At 43.7% G+C, this 24747-nt stretch overlaps 1 protein-coding gene across 2 annotated transcripts in view; it reads left to right on the top strand.

The window, feature by feature from the left end:
• Positions 1-594: 594 nt before the first annotated feature.
• The window catches only part of ALK (ALK receptor tyrosine kinase), a 312254-nt gene continuing 288101 nt past the window's right edge, over positions 595-24747 (top strand). For both annotated transcript variants that reach the window (XM_030499619.1, XM_030499618.1), the window contains exon 1: positions 595-743. In XM_030499619.1, the coding sequence (XP_030355479.1) occupies positions 644-743 (100 nt within the window). In that variant the 5' untranslated portion in view covers positions 595-643. The remainder of the gene's footprint in view (positions 744-24747) is intronic.

Here is a 24747-nt window from a genome sequence, read left to right as displayed (position 1 = left end):
CCGCGTAGCGGCGGCTCGGGGCGGACCGGCCCGGTGGCCCCGGCCCCGCTGGCTTCCGTCAGCGGACCGGCCCAGCCCCGCATCGCGCTCCGCGGGCGGACCGGCCCGGCGCGGGGCTCCCCGGCGCCGCTCCGTGGCCGCCAGCCCCGCGGGCCGGGTCATGGCGGGGTGCAGGCTGCCCGCACGCCTCCTGGCCGTCGCCTGCTTCGCCCTGAGCTTGGCCCCGGGGGCCGTGGGGCCGCGGGAGAGCCCCGGTCTCTCGCGGGTGCAGAGGAGGAGCCTGGCGGTGGACTTCGTCGTACCCTCGCTGTTTCGCACCTACGTGCGGGAGCTGGTGCTGGGGCCGCCGGGGCGCGCCACGGCGCGGTGCCGCCTGCGCTTGGACTGCGCCCCCCTGCTCCGCGTTGCCCGCGGGGGACTGGTGCGGGCTGCGCCGCCCGCCTCCCCCGGCGGGCCCGCGGCGGCCGGGCGGCGGCTGCGGCGCGCCAAGCAGCTGGTGCTGGAGGTGGGCGAGGGCAGCGTGCGGGACGGCTGCTCCGGAGAGCCGCCGCCGGGTTCTGGCGGGGCGCAGCTGGAGTTCAACCTCACCGAGCTCTTCTCCTGGTGGCTCCGCGCCGGCGACGGGCGGCTGCGGGTGCGGCTGATGCCCGAGCGCCGCGGCGCCCTCCCGGGCAGCGAGCGCGGGCTGTCGGCGGCCATCCGCGCCGCCCGTCCCCGCCTCCTCTTCCACGTCTCCGCGGCAGGTGAGCCGTGCGTTGCATGCTGCGCACCGCGCCGGGCAGCGCCCCTCGACCGCCCCCACTGCGTGAGACCCCGCGGAGCCCCCCGCGGACGCGGAGTCCCGGCGGTGCAGCGCGCCCGCTCCACCGGGGCGCGCGTCCAGCCCCTCCGCGCTGGTCACCGGCAGCCCGGCGGGTGCGGGAGGCGCAGCTTCCCCCGAGCAGTCGCGCTTTCTCCTAACAGCTTGTCCTTAAGGGCTGCGCTTTACCGGTGCGGAATGTATGGAGGAGCTTTTGTGGGGCCAGGAGGACTGTTTTGAAAGCGCTGAGGGATTTTAACGAAATGCCAAGAGTTGGTTTGTGCCAAACAGCCGCAAGTGAGCCTCAGAGGTTAAAGTGTCATTAGTCGAAGGACAGCAAGATCAGGTTCTTTGAAACTTAAAAAATGGCATACTAAAAAGGGAAGCGTCCTCAAAGCGCTGCATGTGATTCCAAGGTTACACGCAGTTAGGCTTCAGGGAACAGCACAAAACATTTCCAAAGCTGGGGCTGGCTGCCAAATTTGTACTCCAATGCTATGGGCTATTGGTATCGGTACTATAGCGCTTCCTGAAACATTTAAGGTAATAGCTGACAGACAAACCTGCAAGAAGGTGGTTTTCCTCCAAATTTCATATATCTGGAACTGAGTTAATTTTCATCCTTTTTAAAACCAGAGAGGACCATAGCGAACCACTCCATATGAACTACAGTAAGACAAGAAGTTGTACAGCTGAGGATGCTCACGTAGCACTAGTACTGATGTGAAGAGAGAACCTTCCATAAAGTTTTGGCTCTGGATGGCAGAGATTTGTAGCCAGGGTATGGGGCAATTCCATTACCTCAAATTAAGGCTCTGCTTTGGGCCAGTGGCCAAGAGAGATTTCCATTCTGTGTGTGCATTGTACCTTTAACACGAGCTCTGATTCATGCTCTCCCACTAAAAGAATATAATACCTAGAGGGCTGCAGGGCCAAATAATTTGTCACAGTGAGTTGGGTTAGGTAGCTTTTATGAAGCTGTGTAGAAGCCAATGGTGTGCCCCTGAGTAGCCACCTACTTAATGGACCACAGAATGTACGTAAGTAAATTCACAAGAGGTGAGAGAAGTCAGTGCTGGCTTTGGAATACAAAGTTGGAGCAACTGATTTTCTTACCCTCAACTGCATAACTACACACCGAACGCATCTCATTGCTTGCTGCTGAAACAAAATCAAAGCAGGCTGGGGGCGGGGGGTGAGCCTTACACTCGCTGCTGAAGTGAGGAACCTGGGCTGCCACTTCTGACAGGGATAGCGCAGAGGTGCTGCCTACCACAAGGTGGCCAGGGGAGGCCAACACACCTCCTTCCAGCGGGTCTTGCCTTGCTCCACTGCAGTAAAAAGAAGAATTAATTAAAATTAAAGACACCAAACCCTACTATCTCTTCTTTTTCTGTTTGGGGAATTTATTGTGAGTAGCAGTTATTTGGCTTTACAAATCTCTCTCTTTGGCAGTGAAGATACAGCCTTAGCTTTTAATGCTGTCTTCACTCTGGTGCTTATAGCAGTAAGGCAGCTGGAGGGCATACGTTTGTCATCTTTGAGGATGAAGGTGTGTTTTTAACCTGGGTAGGGGGTATAAATGTGAGCTTGCAGGTGCTCTGATCTTGTGAATACACTGCAGGTGGAGCTTTAACCAAAGTTAGTAAAACCCACAGACTTTTTGTGTTGGCTGTTGTCTCGCTGTTGAGAGAAAATGCATGTTTTCCCAGATAGATAAGTAGTAGTTAGCTATGCCCCTGCCAAATCATGCTGGAGACATGGCTCTGCAGCTCCTCCTGCAACACAGTTGTGCAAAGTCAGTTGTAGGGGATGCAGGAAAAGCAGGAGCAGAGGGAAGGAATATGGACCTTATTTACCTGTGTCACAGTAATAACTTCTAGTAGCTGTCCATAAGCTGTAAAAATCCTACTTTCTTCTTGAATTCCATACCAAGGTTGCTAATGTGCATAAGTTGTGTCACTAACAGATTGTACCTCTGCTTTTACAGCAGTGACGCCTTAGTGCAGTTCTCCTGTTACATGGCTTTGTACTGGCTTTGGGACATGGCTTTGTTTAAAAACATTACAAATCCATCCTTGCTGCTTTGTGAAGGTGCTGTATGTGAACACCGTATGTCACTGCCATGCCTGAATCTGTGCTGTGTAGCCCTGCCGACAGCGGGATGTGCTGACACAGTGATCACAGCATGAGCAGCATCCACCAGCCCCGAAGGGTGCAGATTCCAGCAAGTATTAACACCTCTGCAGCTAATGTGGTGTTAACTTAACTAAAGCCTTTCCTCGGGCAACTGAGCCTTTCCTGCATTGGGTAAGCTGATTGGAAATGGGTTGCAAGCAACACAATCCTCCCATTAACAACATAAAGCTGCTTCACTTACATTGACATGCTTAGCTTTTTATTTCTTCTTTTCCCTCTTCTGTGCTGGGGATGCCCAGGATTGCAGTACTTCCCAAGAAAATATAGAATTACCATGCGAAATATTGTTGCTAAATTAGTTTAGCCAAATTAGCCTCTGTGTGAACAGAGAATGAAATACATTTTAGGATGAGAAAAAATTGCAAGGGGAGGAATTCCCATTGACCTAAAGGGTGACAAAAGAGTCCTGTAAATAAGGGTTTATTCTCTTTAACTGTTATACTCTCCAGTGCTGGCTCGGAGATATTTAACTGGAGTGAACCTTTTCCCTTCTCAACAGTACGTTTGCACAAAGCTTAAAGCAATTTGTCTCGGTGTGTTATTGAACAATTAGTAAAGGATGTTCTTACTGGGCGCTGCTGTTGTTTAACAGACAGACCATAAAGTTCACACGAATTTCTACAGGGCTCTCCTGCAAATACTCTCGATGCCAGGTTTCTCTCACATACTCATCCTCCTGGGAACAGAGCAATGTGCAAGAAGCAGCTTCCATTTAGAGAAGCTGTGGTCCTCAGCCCATCTACCACTAATGTATCAGCTTGGCCTTTTCAAAATCAGTAACAGAGAGTTTTCCTCTCTTGGAATACTTTCAGAATTCAGCTTTTCCGCTTCTCCTTCCCCCAGTGCTTCTCTGGGACAAACCCCCAAATTAATGTCAATCATTTCTATGGAAGAACACACCACATAAAATGCAGAGGAGGGGAAGCTTGGAGAGGGTCTCAGTGCTGCACATCTCCCATATTTTAGGCAAACCTTCCAACTATGAGGTTGCTGTTGACTTTGCTCTCATTGTCTTTGGTTTGACTGGAAATTCCACCCTACCTCCAAGGAAGCCTTTCTCAAAAGAGTTTAATCCAAACCAGTGCATTGCCATGGGAAACTGAGCAACTAGCGACCCTTTCTGTCACAAGTCTTAGTTCTGGTTTTAGAGGTTTTGCTATATAGTGTTGAAACGCAGTAGGTCTCTGTAGCAGTGTACTCTGGACAGGTTACTGAGCTTTCTTGGGAAAAAATACCCTAAATTGTCTCTATATAGACACTGTGAATTAAAGAACTGCTTGAGCATCAGCACTGAGCACCCCTTGCATGACTGATCCTCTGCTGCTAGCTTGAAATTACTCCCAGGGCTTTTAAGATCAGTCAGAGTAGCACATGTTGTGCAGAGGTCTTGGGAGGGCCTTCTTGGCAAATCCATCCCACAGACAATACAGTGTGGGGAGGCAGAGGTTGGGGTTAGCCCAGGGTGAGTGCTCTACACCCGCACAGGCTCTGTAGCCATCCCAAGCCCTTGCACCCCAACCCTGCACTGGCATTTGGACTTTTTAATGTTAATGTCCCAGGTAAGCAGTCCACCCGCTGTAGGGCACCTGAGCCACAAATGTTGCTCAATAGGTTTCATGTTAGTTTACTCAGGAAGTTTAATAAGCTGAAATGGCCATAAAACAACTTCCCATGATAACTAACTGCTACTTACACATGCAAAGGTCGGAAGCATATGTTAAAAAGGGGCATACAGGGATGAAAATGAGTCATTCCTCCCTCTGAAGGTCAATGTACTTTCATTCATGAAATGGATTTAACATTCCAATTATATTTTTTAAGTAGCAATGCATAACTTTTCATCCTCTGGCTAGGTGAAATATTACTCCTGCTCTGTGGCCTTCATCTAAAATTTTATTAACTTGCCACATGTGTTTTCCCTCCAACTGTCTGCATTCACGACATACCAGTGCTATTATAATGCTGAGGCAATTAGGCTTTACATCTTCAGGGTACTGCTACCATGCACCTGAACTCATTTGCAGGAGAAACCCTTTGCCTAAAGATTAGAGAGAACTTCAGACTAGATGAAAATGTGGTTTGGAAAGTGGACATTTTGTAAATGAAAATCAGAGCTGAAATCTGACTGTAATGAAGTCTGCAGAATTCTTTCTGCATATTTGAGGGTACCAGCATTTAATGAAGGTCTCCTCGTTATATTTCTCTTTTGTTACTTCTTTTTGCTCTTGTTTTCCTGCTTTCAAAGTTTGAAGTTGGGCCGTACAGAGCAGGAAACCGATAAAAGGCATCAGTCACTTTCCAGTTGCTGTCTGTTTTTATCTCATTCTTGACTGTACATGACATTTGAAGCATTGCAGTAGGGCTTCTGAAGGTTTTCACTGTAGTGCGAGTGGTTTGGCACTTTGCCTTTGCTATCAGGCCAGCTTTGCCAGTCCAAAGCTGAAGGATGGGCCTCAGTTGCACTTGAGTTTACTCTAGACATGAACTAGTGCAAATTGAGGTTTTCCTTGAGTTATCCTGGGTGCTAGTTGTGCTGCATAGTGATCACAGTTGCTAAATCATAGTGAATCCTAAGTGTGCTTAGGAGCATCTTTCCCAGTCCTTCCTGCCCTAAGAATTAGGTCTATAGCACCTCCCTCTAGACCTGCAGTCAGTGGTACTCTCCAGAAGTCTGGATTTAGTCAGGTCACAGTGTCTCTTCTTGAACTGTAACTGCCTCTTGAAGAGGAAACCGATCGCCTAGTGATGGGTTTGTTTGGCTTCATGGGCAGCATGATCCTTGGTCCTGCGTGTTTCTGTCCAAGGCACTTTCCTACTCCATCAGCACAAAAAAACGTATGACTCGCTTGACTGATGGTGCTTTGTTCACTATTTCTATGCTGACCACAAAAATTTCAGGCTTTGCAAATTTGTTGCCAGTTATTTGGTAGATAATATTAGAAATGATGCTCAATCTTCATGTGGATCACGGAAAACATGCAGTCATCACTATTCCACATGGCTTTGCTCGGTCCAGGGTTATGAGGTGTCATTGATCTTCGATGGGAGTCAGGATTACACACATGTTTGATTTCTAGGTCTGTTTTCTGCAAATTTTCTTTACTTTTAGGCTTATTGTTCTTATGAATGTTCGTGTTCATAATCATGTCCCTACAAGGGCATAGAGTGACAGGACGAGGGGGAATGGATTTAAGCTGACAGAGGGAGATTTAGATTAGATATTAAGAAGAAATTCTTCCCTGTGAGGGTGCTGAGGCGCTGGCACAGGGTGCCCAGAGAAGCTGTGGCTGCCCCATCCCTGGCAGTGTTCAAGGCCAGGTTGGACACAGGGGCTTGGAGCAACCTGCTCTAGTGGAAGGTGTCCCTGCCCATGGCAGGGGGTTGGAGCTGGATGAGCTTTAAGGTCCCTTCCAGCCCAAACCTTCCCATGATTCTATGTTCAGTAAAATATCTATAAACAGACATTAAAAGGGGCACAAGTATAAATTTTTTAATGTTTATTTTTTTTATTTGAATGAACATTTATGGTACGTTTTAAACCCAAACGTTTTCTCTAAACTTGCTGTGCTTTTATTTCTGCATCCTTAAAAACAGGGAATAAGTACCTACAGCAGAGTGCACTGGGAGACTCAAGTGCTTTATTATACAAATGCAGAGACATCCTTCAAAATCAAAGGCAGTTTTGCAGTGTCTGATTGAATTGGATTCTGAAGTAGGCTGGTCATTTGGTTCACTGCAGATCTCACATGAACATTACATGATAGGAAATAAAATCTATGTTTGTGACAATGATTGTGCATTAGCCAAGGGAAGTAGAAAAAGTGTGGGGAGATTGGCAGCATTTAGCACTTAGAAAATTCCCAAATCCATGAGCCTCATCATAGCAAAGAAGGTATCACCTTTTAGATGTATCAGTGCCAACACATTTTTGGGTGTCTGGGCAGTCCAAGGTGTGATTTTCTTCCCAAGCAGCAGCATATTCTGCTGTGCTTGGACATTTCCTATCTTGCTTTCTCACACCGAAGCAACCTCTTGGGCTACCCAGCACTAGAGTAGTGAGTGAGGAGATCTGCTTTTCTGGCACAAGTGACTTACCTAACAGCAAACAGCAGCTCAGGTTGCCTGCTTTCCAAATCTCTTTCTACCCACTGAGCCACTGTTTGCTGAGAAGCTACTTCTGAACACAACCGGGCTGCTGTGACTGCAGTGCTGAGCTGAGAAAGGTCCTTTCTGAAATGTGCCACATTTGTCTTGCTTGTCTAATTCAGAAAAATTTGGTTGGGGAAAAATGTCATGGAAGCATAAATGCAGATTTGATAAGTCTGACCTTTCTTTTCTTGCGAACAATAAATGTCAGAAAGCTTAAAATGACAAGCTGGAATGGCTGGAGGTTATTTATGTGTTTAAATATTTAGGCAAGAAACATATTTTGAGACTGAAGTAATTTACATGAGTATTTTGATTTATGACTGAGGTGGTCAAGTAGCTTCATGGTTGCCACTATCCTACTTAGCATTGCTACTCAGAAATTCCCTGTGACAGCATAGATGGGACTTGGGTATCTCTACTTTCAGATCCTATAAACTGTGTAAGTTGTAGTAAAGGAGAATCATCTTCACTTAGTAGTCGTGTCGGATCTATGATGTGGTTGAAGTGTTGTAGCTGTATCCAGTAGAAAGAGCTGGTGGCTGGCTGCAAACAGACTTCAGGCAAGTTTCTAGCACAGGTGCTAAACTGTTATACAGAGCATGGAAAAACAGGTACTGAATGTGAAGTGATCCTCGTGGCTTGAAACCAACATATCAGTTATTATCTCGCACTTATTTTTCCTTTGGGCAAAGAAGTTCAGTAGGTAGCTGCAAGCATTGAGTTCTGCTTTGACTTTCAGCTTCGTTATCTTCTTGTTAGTGGCCATGGCCCAGAGCGAGCAGGAGGAGGAGAGAATCACGTGAGGAACTGGGCTCAGAAGAGGGGTTGTGCCATTGACATCTCGTGTGACACAGAATACTTCCCTTCATGGCACGTACTTCCTTTGTAAAGCAAGGGTAGTTTTGGCTGCTTTTGGACTCCATTGGTGCTATTTTTGTGGATTACTGGTGCTTTTACTTTCCAAGAACCTCAATGAAAGTAATAAGATGCAGTCTGAACTCTGAGATTTCTATGGGAAAAGCTAAAGCAGCCTACCATATTGATTTATTCCCGTCTCTGCACTGCTAATCATAGGACTTCTATTTCCTTCACTTCAGTGACAGCAAGCTTCTGAAATTTAAAAATGCCATCAGTTCTGTTTGATCTTACCAGAGGCTGAGTTTCTGGGATTGTGAAAAATTATGAGCCCTGCCTTTGACTATGGAAACACCACCCATCTTGAAGTCAAATGGTCAAATCTGAATTTGCCATTTGAACACTTTGCGAGGCTTTGGCTAGGGTTGCTCTTGGCCCCACAAAACATGAAGGAGAAGGATCGCTGTTTCTCTGGCTGTGGCCAGCTGGCCAGGGTGCATTTAGCAGCTGCAGCTGGGCATCATGGAACGGTTTGGGTTGGAAGAGCTCTTAAAGCTCATCTAGTTCTAACCTCCTGCATTTGCAGTGAGGAGCTGCAGGTGTCGGCTGCTGTTGGCTAGTGGGGGCTGCTGAGCACACCGAGCACTGGCTGTCCTGGGAATCGAAAACATTGTGGAGATAGTGGGAGAAGGTTTGTCCTTTATGGTTTTCTACTTAAGGTATCAGAAACTAATGCAGCAACGGGGGATTTGAGGTGGTTTAAAGCTTCAGTGGCCTGCCTGTTTCTTTCTGGATTACAGATGGCAAAGTGGAGATATAAGGCAACGACCTTTCATCTACATGGTTCTAGAAACGTGGGGCATCCTCTTTGTAACTTGTCTCTAGCAACTCTTCAGTTCAGTTTGCACATCTCAAAAGCCTTTCAGAGGTAGCCCAGTGTTTACAATGAGGCAGAACTACCTTTTCTGCCCAAACTATGGCATGTGCTGAATCCATTTTGGACTGGGGCTTCCCCTGTAGCAGTGTATGTAAAGAAAGAGGTGCAGGCTCTTCCTGCAAGTTTCTCCCCATTTTCTTACTGACAAGCAACTCTCTCTGGTCTCATATGTTACAAAACTTTGTGATGAAAGAAAACCATGGCTTGATCTCTGAGTTATAAGCTGGAAAAGGGAGAGAAAGTTCTGTGTAAGGTGAAGAGCTGAGAACACTCGGTGGTGAGTGCAGGGGGAAGAAGCAGGGATGAGGGTGCAGTGGTAAGGGTGGGAGCACAATGTGATATGGCTGTATGTGGATTCTTGTGCTATGTATTTCTTGATGTCTGTGAGAAAGAGGTAATAGTAGTCTAAGTAGGCATACTGGAAATGGTGTTTCTCCATGTGTCATACTCTTTCTAGGACTTTTATGTTATTGAAGATTTCTTTCCAGCTCAGTTTTGAAAGCTCGCATGGTTCTGAATGCAGTCACTGTCATACCTCTGACATGCAGCTGAATATCTATGACTTCACCTACTAGAAATCTGCGGTGATCCTTCAGAGCTCTGCAAGTTGCAGCAGGCCTCTAATTACAACCTGAACATTGGCATTTGCCTGCTGTTTCTACTGGCCCGTTAACTAACGAGCTATCTCAGATGCATCAGAGTGTCTGGGCTTTTTATAGCCTCTTTCATGTTATATTCTCAGAGTACTTTAAGCCTTATCACCCTGGTGACAATGCTAAGCATTATTATATCTATTTTACTCAGAGATCATAGAAGCCAGGGATGGAAAAGGCATTATTTGATTGAGTTAGATTGCAAGCGCTGAACACAATTTTCTCATATAGAATATACTAAATAGTGTTGTATCTCTCAGCTTCAGCCAAAAGGCCAAGAAAGAGCAAGAAATTAGAGTCGAGAGGCTCAGTAACTCACTGGAAATACTGCAGCAGTTATGGGCAAAACCACCTTCGAGTCTCTCTGCTCAACTGAAAAGACTGTGTTTGCAGCACTTGTCTCTCAAATAAATCTGGTTTTGTCACATTCCACATTTTCTATGCTGTTGTCTGCTTTTGGGAGCATCTGTGATCTGCTGAACCTTTCCCTATGTTCAGACATCACCCTGTGGCTTTTCTGTTTGTGGGGTAGCATCTGTCAGCGTTGGAGAGCGTGATGCAATCATTATTTCTGAGGGTTGTTTCGTTATTGATGCTAATTAAACTTGAAACTAATGAGAAAGGATTACTTTTCAGGGTTGGAGAAGAGGCCAGAATAGCTATTATAGGTTAATTGTTCTTCTAAAAGACTCTGTTTAAGTAACAATTCATTTTGTCAACTTCTTATATTGTACAAGAGCCTTGTTTGAAGAGGATTCGAAATGTGATTGCTGCATTGACCTCGTCTAGCTCTCAATCAGTAATCTCCTTCCATCAGAGAAAGGTTAATAAAATCTTTAAGGGAAGGAATTCTGTGCCTTATCTATGTGTAGACAATTCAGAATAGGTCTCCCTGCAAGTATTTCCTATTACTCTTCTGCAGGATTTCTTTGGCATACTTTCTACATTTGAAAAATGTTGTATTCCATAAAGCTTGCAAATATAATGGTTGCTTTGCAAAACGAGTGCATTCCAGAGGCAGGGAGTGAATCTAGCCAGGCTGGCTTGAAAGTTGGCACATAAGTCAGAACCTGCTTCCCTTTGTTTTTAAAGGACTAGAGCTTGTGGTCAACCTTAAAAATCTCTCCTCGCTTTACAGGGCACTGGGGTGTCCACATGATGATTACTATTTGCTGAGTGACCAAGGAAAGGAGGAGACAAGGCTCACTTCTTGTGAGAGTCAAGGTCTCTCTCACTGGGAAGCACTATGGCTTTTGGTGGGGAGGACACATGCTCGTCCCCTTTGCTCCTTCCCAGCTCTCAAGTTGTCACTTTCTTCCTCTTGGAGTCTTTGTAGCGATGAGTAATGGCTTCAGACTTGCAATTCTGTATTACAAAAAGGGAAAGGGAGAGCTGGATTAGTGATGTTGTGAGTGCTAAGAGCTGGATAAAATGTTTGTGGGCAAGGAGGATGTCAGTCTTTAGCTGTAAATGTTAGGGCAGCTGATGTGCTCCATTAAGCAGTTGCCTGGTGCCTTCTGTCAGGGCACCTCCTTTGCAGATAGGGAGCTCTTGTGTTAACATGAGGACTGTGAAAGCAATTGTCTGTTTGGGAAGGTGATGCTGTGAGCAGCAAGGGCTCAAATGGATGGTGGGAGGTTGCAGCTTAGGAAAGCCCCTCGATGGTGGGCTGATTTACTTGCTAAGTGCACATTACCATCTGAGGTGTGACACAGTGTCTTTAAAAGGGCAGCATTCACCAGTCCTCAGTTCAAGAGTCGCATGCTCTGTCTGGGCATTGGGATCAAGTTCAAAGATAAAACATCCTCTGAGTAATGGCTCTTGCCACAGGACTCCGCTTAGGCCAGCTCATAAGATGTTGGATAAAAACTTCTATTTGAAGTGCTGAGTCCTATTTGCAGTAGAAGTTTTGAATCACACAGAGATTGATCAAAAGCTCAATGTTTCCTTCTGTGCCTTGCCAGCCTATTGTCCTTTATCTCCTGAAACAAAGCAGCATTAACTTTTAAGATCTGATTCAATAACATTTTATGGATAATAATTATGACTGATATTAAGCCTTCAGCAACCAGTCTGTATGGAGACTTCTTGTATTGAGGTTTATTACCAGTGTAACCTATCATTTTACATCGGTTGTAAAGCAGTATCAACTGTACGGGTAAGAGGAAAAAGAAATACCAATGAACTGTTTCTCCCTGCTGCTCTGCAGGGTGTTCATGTGCTTGCCATTTAATATTGCTGGCACGGTGGGAGCTTGCTGGGGAAGAGTTTTTGTTTACAGAGTCTGTTTGCGCAACTGCAGGGTTGTGATGAATGGACGAATGAGTGAATGAATGAGCTACAGCAATCCTCTGCTGGGAAAAGGAATCCATTAGTGCATGGACCCTGGAGACCAATCGATCATCCTTTCCCTTTTAGTAAGAAATGTGTGAATTCAAAGGTTTCAGAGATGCTATTTAGAGACAACCTCCATCACTTTCTCTGAGGCTTATTCCAGTAGTGGAAGTTCTTTAATGTGTGAAACTTCTTTGGACACCCCGTATTAGTGATTTTGGGTTTTTTTTATTCAGAAGTTTTCCAGTTTTACTGATCTTGCCAGGAAATAGTTGTATGTACACTGTTTATGGAGATGTTCACTGAACCAGACTGAAAACCAGTTTGAGCAGAAGGAAGCTCTGGTATGTTCTGAGTCCTGAAGTGCTGTGCACAGTGGTATAATATAAATAGCAATATAAGAAAGAAAACTCACCTTAGTTTCCATACAGGGTCGTTGTGGCAAGTTCTCCTATTGTATTGGCACTGAAAAAGTCACCTGAAGGACCAAGGACTGGGTCCTTGCTCAGCTGAACCTTGTGATGTTCATGCATCATTAACTGTAACTGTGCTATATAGTTGCCTTTTTTGCCTTGCTCCTCCTCATAATTTTCTGTATAAGGAAATCTACCTCCCTGGTAAGTTCAAATAAGATGCTGTCTGCTTGTGTCCTTTTTGCCTTTTTGATGGGAAAGCAGAAGGGAATTCTAAAGTGCTCTGGGAGCTACATGGAGGCCTTGCTTTGACATCTCTAAATATGTGAGTAATGGGGTGCTTAGAACTGATTTTATGTGTGATGGATGCTCAACAATAAGGAATCACAAATTGTGGGCAGCAGAGCTTGGAGAGGAGAGCTGCTCAGCAAGATTAATGGGAAGGGAGACCTTTAGTGTAATGAAAGACACAGTTCAGGCTTGACAACAGACAATGACACACTGGATGGGGTCTTGAGGAGTTGGACAGCCAGGTTCCCTCTGCAGGCAGTAATGCTGTGCACTTGTAGAGTCCTTTCCTAGGCAGGAGAAACAGGACAGCTGAGACAAATATGCTGTAATTCTCACTTCACCCACAAGTGATCACACTGGTACACCAAGGGATGGGATTTTCTAAGGGCTATCTGCAAGGTGATAGGGATATTGAAGGAAACCTGGAAATTTCTTTCTGTTCTAAGAAGTGCAAGCCAATAACAAAACCAGGATGAGACTGAGGTAGAACATAAACTCTACAGTGCTCAAACCCAGTTATTTTGCAACCAGAATACAATTCCTCTAAGAGCACTTGATGTAAGCTTGAGGCTGACATCAGTGAGATCCTCCTTGGGTCTCATCTAGCCAGATTTTCCTGTGGAGAAATGATCTTAGACAAATGATGCCAGTGAAATGTAATTAAAAACCCCAAACCAAGCCCAACAAGCCAGTTGAAAAGTCCCCTTTCGATTAGATAGTTTATAGAAGTTTAAAGGTGTATTTTATTACTAGTAGAATTATGAAGTTTAAAAGACAAAAATATCACAGTATTTTTATTGGAAATAATAACCCCAACAGATGAAATCATGGCTCATCTTTCCACTGTAAGTTGCAAGCTGTTATTAACTCTGCATATCATGACTAAGGGGTTATGAGCAGGGAGCAGAATTAGCAAAATGTTAGTGGAGCTGGCTATACGATCATTTTTATGACTGCAACTGTTATTCTCTGTCTCTGACAAGGATAATAGTGTGTGGAAATGAAGCCAGCAAACATGTAAAATACATCTAAATATAGAGGACAAACCAGTAAAATAATGACTGGACCAGCAATCAGATGAGGAAGGCCTTATCTGTAAGTACAGTGGCTTGAAAGATGGCAATGCTGGTAGATAAACATTAAGAGGACTATGAAGCTGAGAATAAATAGAGCAATATTCTCTAAACAGTAAAGAGCTGGAGCGTAAGACCCTGGAAAGACATTCGGGACTTATTGCTTGAAAAAGATCCCTAAAGCTGTCAAGCAGACATGCAGCTGGTAAGTAGATGACTCGGTGGGATGTTGACTGAAATGGTAGAGGAAATAAATCAAAGGGGATTGCATTAGTGTAACTGAAGGCAGTACATTACTTTACTTTGAAGTATAGTGTCCTGTGGAGAAAGCAATGACTGTCATCCCAGAAGAATGATCAAACTGAGTGGAGGCAAGATTTAGACTGTAGCATAGGCAGGGGTTTCTTTTCTGTGTGGGCATAACTTCCAGGTTTTCTTGAAGGCCTTGGGCTGGAGTTTGATGAGAGGCATAAGAGGCTGATCCTAAGCCTTCTGAAGCCAATGGCATATTCCCATTGTACATCTACTCCGCTCTCAGGTATGGTCAGGCTCAGCAAGAACCACTGCTCTTTGCTATCAGGCCAACTGCCATGAATGCACAGCACGCCTCGTTTTTTATGTCAGAAGATAAGAAATAGAACTTGTTTCCAACGTGGCAGTTTATGTCAGCATTTAGTCTAGATAATAAGAAAAGAAGACATTGGTGCGAAGTTTACTGACCAAAACAGTATTGTCTGTGCTGTCCATATACAGGACAAATGAGCATGTGAGATGCTGAGAGCCTTTGTTCTTGAATTCTTTCTGTTTTGTGAAGGGGGTTTTTGGGCAGAAACTGTTGCACTGTAGCATGGGTTTTGGCTACTGCAAGAGGTGTTTAATGGCTAACTCTCAGACCTTTGGCATCCTATGTCTGAGTTTTGAGTTGAATGAAAACAAAGGAAGCATCAGCCCAATAAGGGGAATGGAGGAGTAAGCATCCTAGTGCAAGCAAAGGGAAAATGTCAATTTGCCAGAGTCCAGTGACAGGAGGAAAGCATTTGTCAGGCTTATCAGAATACACCAGAAGGAATGGAGGGTTCTTCTAGTTACATCTTAAAAACTTTACATCCACTGTTTATTAAGCATTCCATCTCTGGAGACCTTGTTTCTAGTTTTTTACCTTTACTTAAAATGCAGTTATGTTTGATTTACCCCCAGGTACTGTACAGCACAAATAGACCAGGTAGGTATCCTAACTGAGGGTAAGCACCCTTCCCCTTTTCCACCCTGCCTACGCTGCTGTGACCATGCCTTCATGGTAAGGCACTTTTACATGGTATCCCAGATTTGAAGTTAAAAAGGTTAACAAATTTGCCCTTTCTGCCCCATGAAAAGGTTCTCTGTATATGATACTGGCATTGTTTCAAATACGCTTTTGTCACTTAGAAGTCTGAACATTAGTTATGTTTTAAAATAGGATAAAAGGATTGGAAGGGGGAAATGAGGCAATATCCTTTCTGAAAAGAAAAAGTCAACTAACTTGAGATGTCCACCTGAATGGAAAACACCACTTTTTACTCAAGAAAGGACAGAAATGCCTTGTTCCTACCTCTAGAATCTGTTCTAAAGTAGCTGTTGATAGTCAAACCCATCTGCAAAGATAAAGAGCTGAAGTATGATCTTATCTCTTATGTCTTTTTATCATCACTCATCTCTTTCCCCAGAAGCACTTGGGGATGGTAGAGTGGGATCCACATTAAAATGCTCAAGGAAAGGAAAAATAATATGAAGTCAGACTAGATGATACTGAAGTCACATGAACAGAATTATCAGAAGGAAGAGCAGGCAAAGTACCTAAAACATAATGAAAACTCTTATCAAAACTAGTTTACAACTAATATGGAAGTGTCTTTTCATCTCTTGTGTTAGTTCAAGCAAGAATAAGTCAGATTATTTCTTTTCTAGACTCTCATCTGGTCCATCAATTGCTCATTTTGGGTAACATCCTGAGAAACATCTGTTCATAGCTTTGATTTCATGGCAAGACCAAGACTTCTCTCTTATGTGTGTACTCTGAGCCGTGTGAAACAGTATAAACTTGTGTTCTGCCTCAGGATTTGCATGCTGATGCTCTGAGATAAGTTTTATATGGTGATTTTTGAACTCCTCCAGGCTCCTCCCTAGCCTAGCAATGACAGCCTGGCTTTTAAGGTAGCTCTGAGAACATGGCTGGCTGTCTAGAGCCTTATCACTGATGTCCCAACCCTGGTGCTGCTTCACTAAAGCCTCCGGATCCTTATGGACAGTTCCATTATCCTGGAATGATCACTGTGTCTCTTGAGAACAGAATCTTGCAAGGTCTGGAAGCAGTCCTGTTTTCTGTTGGTAAAAGGCAGGCATCTCTTGCCTCTCTGCAGCATCTGTTGTTGGTACAGATTGCAGGGATCAGAGAATGGGGAGTTTCAGCCGTTCCTTTCAGGACATGCCCAAGGCCAGGGAGGGTGCTTGACTTCTGGAGCTACAGTTTGATGAAAACTCAGTTTTGAAAATTGCCTCTATAAAAACTTGCAGGTGAAAGGCCGCCTGGGTCAGAGCCAAAGCTGGAGCTGCAGAGGGGCAAATTCAGCTCTGGTGACCTGCATCTCACCTGCCTTTAATGCAGAGACCAGTTGGGGTTTATTTTCAAGGCAAGCCCATGTGTTTGTTTTTACTAGAAGCTTCTCTGTTAAAGTCTTTTTCTATTTGAGCAAACAAATGCTGTGTTGTGATTTTTTTTGTACTGGGAATCCCTTCCCGAAACAGCCTCTTCCTCCAGTGAGGCTGGTTGTGGTGGAAGTTGTACCTTGTTGTGACTGACAGTATTGTGCCTTGGTCCTATGCAGATCTGCCTTGATGTGACTTCCTCCACAGGTTCCTTCCCAAGTCCTGTTTCTTTACATAGCATTTCCGCACAAGTAACTCCTCTCTCAAAGGCACTCTGTAAAAGCAGTGTGCTGCCGTTCCTCTGAGTAGCACTAAATCCATGACAAACTGAAGGGAGATTCCACAGCAAGGTAATAAACTACTGCCTTGTCAGCTTCTGTGCTGGCTAAACGGAAAACGAGGCAGGCAGCTTTACCCTTTAGAGTGGAGAGAGAGAAGGGCAGTTTCAGTGTTTTGCAATCAGCCATGATCATCCATAAAATGAAGTCACTTGTGTTTTAAACTGATGTCTTGATAGCGAGGGACTCCATTTTTCACCAGGATTCATGCTTATTCCTGTGCTAGTCCGTAACAGAAGATAATAAGTAATATATTAAACAACTTGGATTTCACCTGTTCACTATGTTCCTTGAAATGCAGTTTTCAAAAGCATTTATAATTGGAGCTGTTGAGGAGGTCAAAACCAATAAGACTGACCCAAGAAAATGGTCAATTGAGTTGAGAGTGGGGGGAAGGTGAAGTTTTGTAGCAGTTCCATAGTCTTTCATGATCCTAATTTTTTGGTAAAATGCCATCACTGAACCTTGCAATGTTGCTGAAGTGGTAAAGAATAGATGGGAATTTGGCTTTCTCCTGAGGTGTTACACTGAATTGGTTGGGCTCTTATCTGTGTCATTTGGAACATCTCTGAGACTGCAGGGAAGGTGAGAAGCTCTGACCTGTGTTCTTCAGTCTTAGAACACTTCACACAGTTCACTTTGTTCTTTCGTCCCTCTTTTTGGGGTCTAATGTAATTTACTTGTTAGTACTGATAAATGAATGCCACTACCCCAGGTAAAACCAGTAGAGTTACAGCCTGGTGTGGGTGCCAGGTCAGCGCTTGGCTGCGCATGAGGATGGGTGGCGTTGCGAGCGGTGCTGCTGTAGGCTTGTGCTCTGGCAAGTGAGCTTCCCCAGGTCACTAAAGCTCTTGTGTCCTGATTGAAACTGTGTGTCTGCAACAAACCGTCAGCTGAGTGGTACCTGAAGATATGGCTTTTCTCTTGGCCTGGATAAGGTATGCACAGTGCAGACATCTATACCATTACACTTTGTCTTGGCAGCTGTAGGTCAGTTTCGTCTTACACCAAAATCTTCACCAAGTTTTGTCTTCACAATTCCTAACCAAGTGCAGAAGTACCTTCCAACCTCAATCTTTCTGTGGCCTGCGACTGCAGATATCATCAAATAGGATTGAGCCAGGCTTTTTAGGGTGGCTGGAGCTGTGCTGTGTTACCCTGTGATACATGTTCTTAACTGTATTATTCCATCATTTTGTGAATGCCAGCGGCCCAAGCATCTCTGCTTGGAATACTGAGCTCAGACTTATGGTGCTCTGCATACGTGATGGCTCACCATGTGCATCAGCAGAATAAAGCAGTGTTTCTCATTAGGAGAGTGACAGATATTTTACAAGATTATTGAATCCCAGGTCATGTGTGACTTCTCTAACTGCCTCAGGGCATGGCTTGGGTATCTGGTTATTACACAGGACTAGTACTTGGCTCCCTCACAGAGACAGCAGGTCAGCCCATTGCCGCCTGCCCACTCTGTTAACACACCAGTGAACCTACTGCTGTTTAATATTTGCATGACAACACAACACAGTTGAGAACTGAATTATAAAATGCAGGTCACTTGGTAGATGCAGTGGGCAGCGAGGGAGCATGAGGTGACAGTGGAACAATTCAGAGTAGCAAGCGGGGGGCGCTGCAGCTGTTTGTGCTCTAATTGCATCTCCAGATGTTCCTGTGATGTGAAGTAGAAGCCAAGCAGTCTCTAGGCATAACCATATTTCACTGTTCAGCCTTCCGAGCACTCTTCTGTGGCCCATAGAGAAGGGAGGATTTAAGGACCTAAGCCATTTCATCTTCTGTGCTGTCAAATGAACTCTGTCTTTCTGAAGTAACATTTCCTGGGTATATTTTTTTTTTTTTTTTCAGAGCTTTCTTTTCACATTAAGATCAGCAAAAGCTCTTTCTGGGAAGCTTGATTAAAAATGCAGTTCCTCCCAGGAAAGAAAAGAAAATAACATTTTCAGCCTCAAAAGAGATCACAAAATTATCATGAAAAAAATGAAATGAATTCTGAAGATTATGCATTGCAGGAAAGGAGGTAAAAGTGACCTCAGGGCTTTCTGCTGTTTGTAAAATTATCTGTGGTTTTTTGAATAGACATCTGGTAAGAGTACAGGTGACAAAGCCCCTGGGAGACAAGAAGTGTCTTGTATTGGGGTTAGCTTCACGAAATTGATGAAGATGGCTAATTTCTTTGTGGAAATTCTTCTTGTCTCTGTATTTAAAATAAATAAAAACAAACACCAAAAACCCCAAAGGAAACCCCAACAAAAGCCATAAGAAACTGCTCTTTCTTCTCAGCTGCATGCTGTTAGCATTGCTGGGCATGCAAACACGGATGGCTTCCAGCTCTGCCACAGACCTTTGCCTCTTTAGGATCTGACTGGAGCATTGCAAGTCAGGCTGTGGAAGTACAAACACTGCTTTCCTATTTTGCTCTCTTGAGCTGGGTTGTGGTGTTCTGTTGGCGGTGTAATTATTCAGATAACTGCCTGCATTCTACCTGGACCTTAACTCTATTAAGAAATAGAGAAAATCTCAGGAAAAGGAGTAATTTCTCCTTTGGCCTTTTTGACATTTTACAGAGGGTGTAGAAGAGAGGATTCCAGTGGCTTCAAATGTTACCTTCTACACTGCACGCGGTCAAAATCATTTCAAGAGGTGTCCTTTTTATAACTATGTTTCCAGTCCAGGTCACTAGAGAAAATAAATCTGGCAAAAGAGTCACTATTTTGTTGTGACTGAGTTGTTTGCAAGACTCTAGCATTGAATGCTTCTCCAGCTCTAGTCTAACCTTCATCTGTAACCAACCCCTCTTCTGTTTCCTCCTCAAACATCCTTTCAGATGGAATAGAAAATGGTTTTTGTTACATAGGAAAAAAATAACGATGCTTCCCCAAAGCCCATGCTTTATCAATAACTCTTATAAAGTGTGTTCTGCATCCTGAGATGTATCTAGCATTTCAGCTTGGAGCAATATGTTGCATACCTGGAAGGCAATGATGACTGTCTTTCCAGTGTCTTTCATCAGTCATTTAAGATGAGTTGTGTAAAATCCAACTGACCCTTTTGTAATAACTAGGGGCAAATGGCTCTGAATTGTCATTTTGATAAATTCTGGAGTATTGGCAGCGTTGTGGGCTAAGGAGCCGGGCATTGAAGCCTTTCATCTGTCAGTGTCATTATGAAATACCTTGAAAGAACAGGGGGAATGTGTCCTGGTGATTTGATAAATCTTATCTCCATGAATGAGTGGATTTTGTGTGGTTTCATAATCTACTGAACTCTAATAGCATATATCCTTTGCTTTAAAAATAGCTGTTAGAACAAGGTGTTTGAGGCTGTATATTGTTTTTCTGCAACCCCTTAGATTGTTTTTATGTCAATGAATGACTTTCAGTGGTGAATGCCATAGCAATTATTGACCTGTGTGATACATGCATGGCTTTAACAATTTTTCATGTGACCAAAACATGTTTCTCTATAGGATATAATACCAAAGGCAGGCAGAACACCTCTCACAGCAGCATTGCAATGAAAAATTCAGAATGAGGTGGAGTATTTGTCATTATATGTTACCAAATAAAATGCTGGGTTTAGCATCCTGTATAATGTCTACCATGTAGTCGGGGCCTATGCTGATACTTTAGTGCAATCTAAAGACCTATTGCATTTTATTGTTTTCAACATTGATTATGTGTCAGTTTTAGCACAAATTAAAAACAGAGTTCATGGCTTCTCACAACATAGCTTAAATGAAACAAATAACGGTATTTGAAATTGAAATAAGCTTTAATGATAAAAAAGGACAGTGGCCTTTTTCTACCCACTATAATGGGATTTCCCAGTGCTTTGAAAGCTAGTCCCACCAAGTAACCGACTGCTGACGGGGCTGTTTTTCAACCACTGCAAGATGACAGGCATTTGATTCTGGTGAGGTCTGGCTCTCGTTTTGCCAGCTGTGTTACCATGGCTGTTTTGAGGGGGGGAGAAGACAGGCGAGAAGAGGAAGAGTGGAAAGAAGAGGAGAGCAGGTAGTGATGCTGCCTTGCTGTTAGACTCCCATTTCCCAGACACAGGATCTTTCTAGCAAAATGAGAATGGATAGTAGTGCAGATGCCAAAACCCGAGTCCGTTCATAAGAATGCGATGTGAAAATGCCCTGGCTTCTACCAAGTGGTTTATAGGGCATCAGATTAGGAACCAGCCCATTATTTCAATAATATTAGGTGGATGTAACTCATACTAGACTGTTCTTAACTGTTAGCTGTTTCATGTTAAGTCCTTATGACCACCCCAGTACTGAGGCCAGGAGAGGAACGTCCTCATGAGATACTTTGTCCCAGAGAAGTGGCAGGAGTTTGGTAGAGGCAATGAGCAATGCAGGCAATAGTGTAAGGAGATGTGTGAGCAGATGTGACAGCACAGGAGTGACCTCCTGGGCTGCTAAGTAGGAATGAAAGTTTCTATATCAATTTTGTTTCTTTTCTGTTCAGGGGAGGTAAAGCTAGGGTTTATTAGTAAGCTTCACACTCACTGTGCTTGTATTTTACAGTTGTGGTAGGTGTCCCTGTGCTGTGGATGGCAGAGGTTTCCAGGTTCTGCCTTGTGCTTGAGGAAGGAGCCTGATTCTCCTGAGCATCTCCACATAGCACTGGTGCTACTAAAGATAAGGTTCCCCCATGCTCTGAAAGCCTGGACAAACAGCACTTTCTCAGTATGTACCTGAACGAAACATCTGGGACAAAACCCAGAATCTTTGCCAAGAGAAGTGTCATTTGAGAGGAGGTTAAAGCTGAGTTTAAGATTGCTTCATCTTAAGCCAGTGTTAATAAACACAACTCTGTATATTTTTTTTTTTTCCCCTAATTCAACTTGTTTTTAACTGACAGCTCAGGTTTGTGTGACAGTTTTCAAAAATGAGGCTGCTTAGTTTCCCAGTGAATGAGAAGTTAACGGAGTAACTTAGTAGTAAAGAGCAAATGACCTGTTATTGAGAATACAGTGCAAAAAAGCCTTCACATGAGAGAAATACGAAGAGGCACCAGCAGTGTTCTGACAGTGCTGATGAATGGCAGGTGGCCACAAGCCTGACTGCTTCTTTTTGGTTGCTCCTAGTGATTCTCAGGCAGGTGGGTGAGAATGTTAAAGGTCTGACACGTGAAGTGACAGATACCCTTAGTGCTTGTGTGCGCACTGCAATGGCATGTCTTAAAATAGAGCCAGCTGCATGCATAATTAAGGAGAAATAATTGCAATGCACTTATGTAAATTATCTTGTGCTGCTGCTTCTCCTCCTTCCCCCCTTCCTCAGTGTTTCCAGCTAAGTCCCCTAGTCAAAGATTCACCTGACCAGTGAGAAACACTAAAATATGTTTAGAGCAAGAAAAAACATAGTTGTTGCCATCAAGAGAATAAGAATGATGTAACATGAGAGAAGTGTAAAGAGACAATGTTGGCATTCTGGCACTTGGTTATATGGACAAAAATTCATTTTAGAAACCTGCATGTGAATGTAGTGGTTCTGTCATTGTTGCTGTCTTGCAACACAGATAAATATCTCACTTCTAGCTGAAATTCTGTTTGTGTAAGCTTTTTTCATTCAGCCGGTTAGAATCATTCTGGCAATATATGACTGTGAATTTAACCTCGTTTCTGTTTGTACTAATTATAAGTTATATTGTATTTTTACTTTCTTTGGGAGGAACAAAAAATCCTCTATTCCATATGTCATGGTTTTATACCTCTCCCAGATGACTGTTCTGGATGCATCTGGAGTATTGTTTCCAATAAAATATTCTTTCACTCCCCTTTATCCATTGAATAAAACTCTGTATATAGCTCTAACAAATAACTGTATTTCCAGATCACTGGTGATTGTGTGCATCAGATTCAAAAACAGTAGTCCAGAAGCTTGTGGAAATATTCCACCACTCAGGATGTTTGTAAAATGTTGGCATTGGCCGTTCACTCTTCTCAGTATATGATTGATCACAAAGCACAGGGTATATTTTTCAAAAGCTCTGATGCACCTTAAGGTCCTAAATCCTGGACTCCTTTTGTGGAGCTGTAACACAAGTGGTGGTATGAGCAGCTCCTCTCTCTGAGCCTCGTTCTTGCTTTTATAGGACTATTTTTAGGAGCAACAAGGAATTGAATCACCCTGAGCTCACCCAGTCTTTCGACTCTGCTGAGGCCTCTGCAGAGGGTGCAAGCTGTGGTGGTGATGGGCTTGGGGAGTGAACAGTTGTCCATTATGCTTTTCACTCAACCTAGTGTTAAATATTGAATACACCAGTTGGCAACTATCAAGAGGTGATTGTTAGTATCCCTGATCTAGTCGGGATTTAAGCTCACACCATGCAGTTTGTTTCATGTTTGTGAGTACTGGACTGTGAGAGTGTTGCTGTCCAAGAGAAGAGAAACATGGAGACTGCACCATCTCCCTGCAGAAATTCATCCGCTTTCCCCTGGGAGGAAAAGGGACAGGGCAAGGAAGAGGGAAGGCAGGAAAGCATTAAAAAACCAGCATGAAGCAGGAGACGCACATCTGCTCATTCTGCGCTACATTTTATAATCAAAGCCCTGGAAAAAGTGAAACATCAAGTAATATATGAAGCATGACCATTGATTTCTATTTAATAGTCTCTACCCTTTTCTCACTTAGGGACAGCTGAATTCAAAATATTTATGGTTGGCTGTACAACAAATGCTGGAATAAGCCTTTCCCTGCTCTTTTTGTGTGGCAGTGTCCTAAAATGCAGAGCTTGTGAAACTTCAGAATGTATTTGAGAAAGATATAAGATGTGGTGCAATCATGTGAAACTCTGAGTTCCTCTCATGCAGCAATTATCAAGTAAATCTATTCAGTGGTTCATCAACCTCCCTTTAAAGTTGATTGTCTCTCTTTGGAGCCCTTATGGTTGGTCTGTACATGCAACTATTTTTGAGCAGTGGGTCCAGGGCAGAACATTTTCCCTTGAAAGCTGGCAATATATTGAAATAATTGAGCCACTGTCTAAGTGCAGTATGTTGTGAATATGGAGTAGTAACTCCTGGATTAATACAGAGCATGGAACTGCTACTACGTTTTAGTACATGATAAGGTGTAAAGCATAACATGTACTAAAAGACACAGTGCGAAAGTTACTAAAAGATTAATTTAAATGCAGTATTTTGAAGAGGCATCTTATAGGACTGTAATATTACAGCAGCCTAGATCACAGTGCTTATAGAAAATGTTGCCCAAAACTTTCCACTTGTAATGTTCTTTGATTGCTTTTTATTTTCAGCCTTTAAAGCTTAATAAAAGAGAATTCTCCACGTTGATCATCTGCCAAAGACTCCTTCTGAGTAATGTCTCATCTAGGACATCTTATCCTCTCTCAGAAACAAGCACATTAAGGTATTCTATTATGGGAAAGCTTGAATTCTAAAGAAATTGATAACCAACTCCCTGCACTCTTTTTGGGGAAGATGGAGCTAGTATTTTGATGGAAAGACTGATGGGCAATGTCAGCAATAGCAAAGTCTGACTACTTATAAGAGTATAAATAAAACACAAGGAAGAGTTTTGCCAAGCCATCCTTTACTGCCAACTGTCCAGAAGTCTAATCTTAAACCAATGTATTGATTAAAAAGAATTGCTTGTTCAGTAAGTAAAATCTGCAAAACTCATCTAAACTGTATGTCAGATTCCCCATCACATGGGGATTGTTAAACCTTCAAACATAGTAGATCTGTATCTATTTTAGGAAAATGTAATTGAGGTGGAGCCAATAAATTTGACAGCATCAATTTAATCAATCCCTAATGTTAGCTCAGGTTTGTGTGTATGTGTTCTTTAAGGTTGGAATGAAGTGCAAAGCCATCTCTGTTAAGGATATCTGCAGATACTGATGAGATTAAATCAATCAAACAGGCTGACTTAGAAATAGAAGTTGGGCTTCCATCTGAATTGCTGAAAACTGCACCTTTGAACTGCAGGGACAGAAACAGGTTCTTCAGAGGGGATGCGATGTTTGTGG

This window comes from Strigops habroptila, chromosome 10, assembly GCF_004027225.2.
Source record: "Strigops habroptila isolate Jane chromosome 10, bStrHab1.2.pri, whole genome shotgun sequence".
Classification (NCBI taxonomy): Eukaryota; Metazoa; Chordata; class Aves; order Psittaciformes; family Psittacidae; genus Strigops; species Strigops habroptila.
This window is presented reverse-complemented; position numbering and strand designations above follow the sequence as displayed.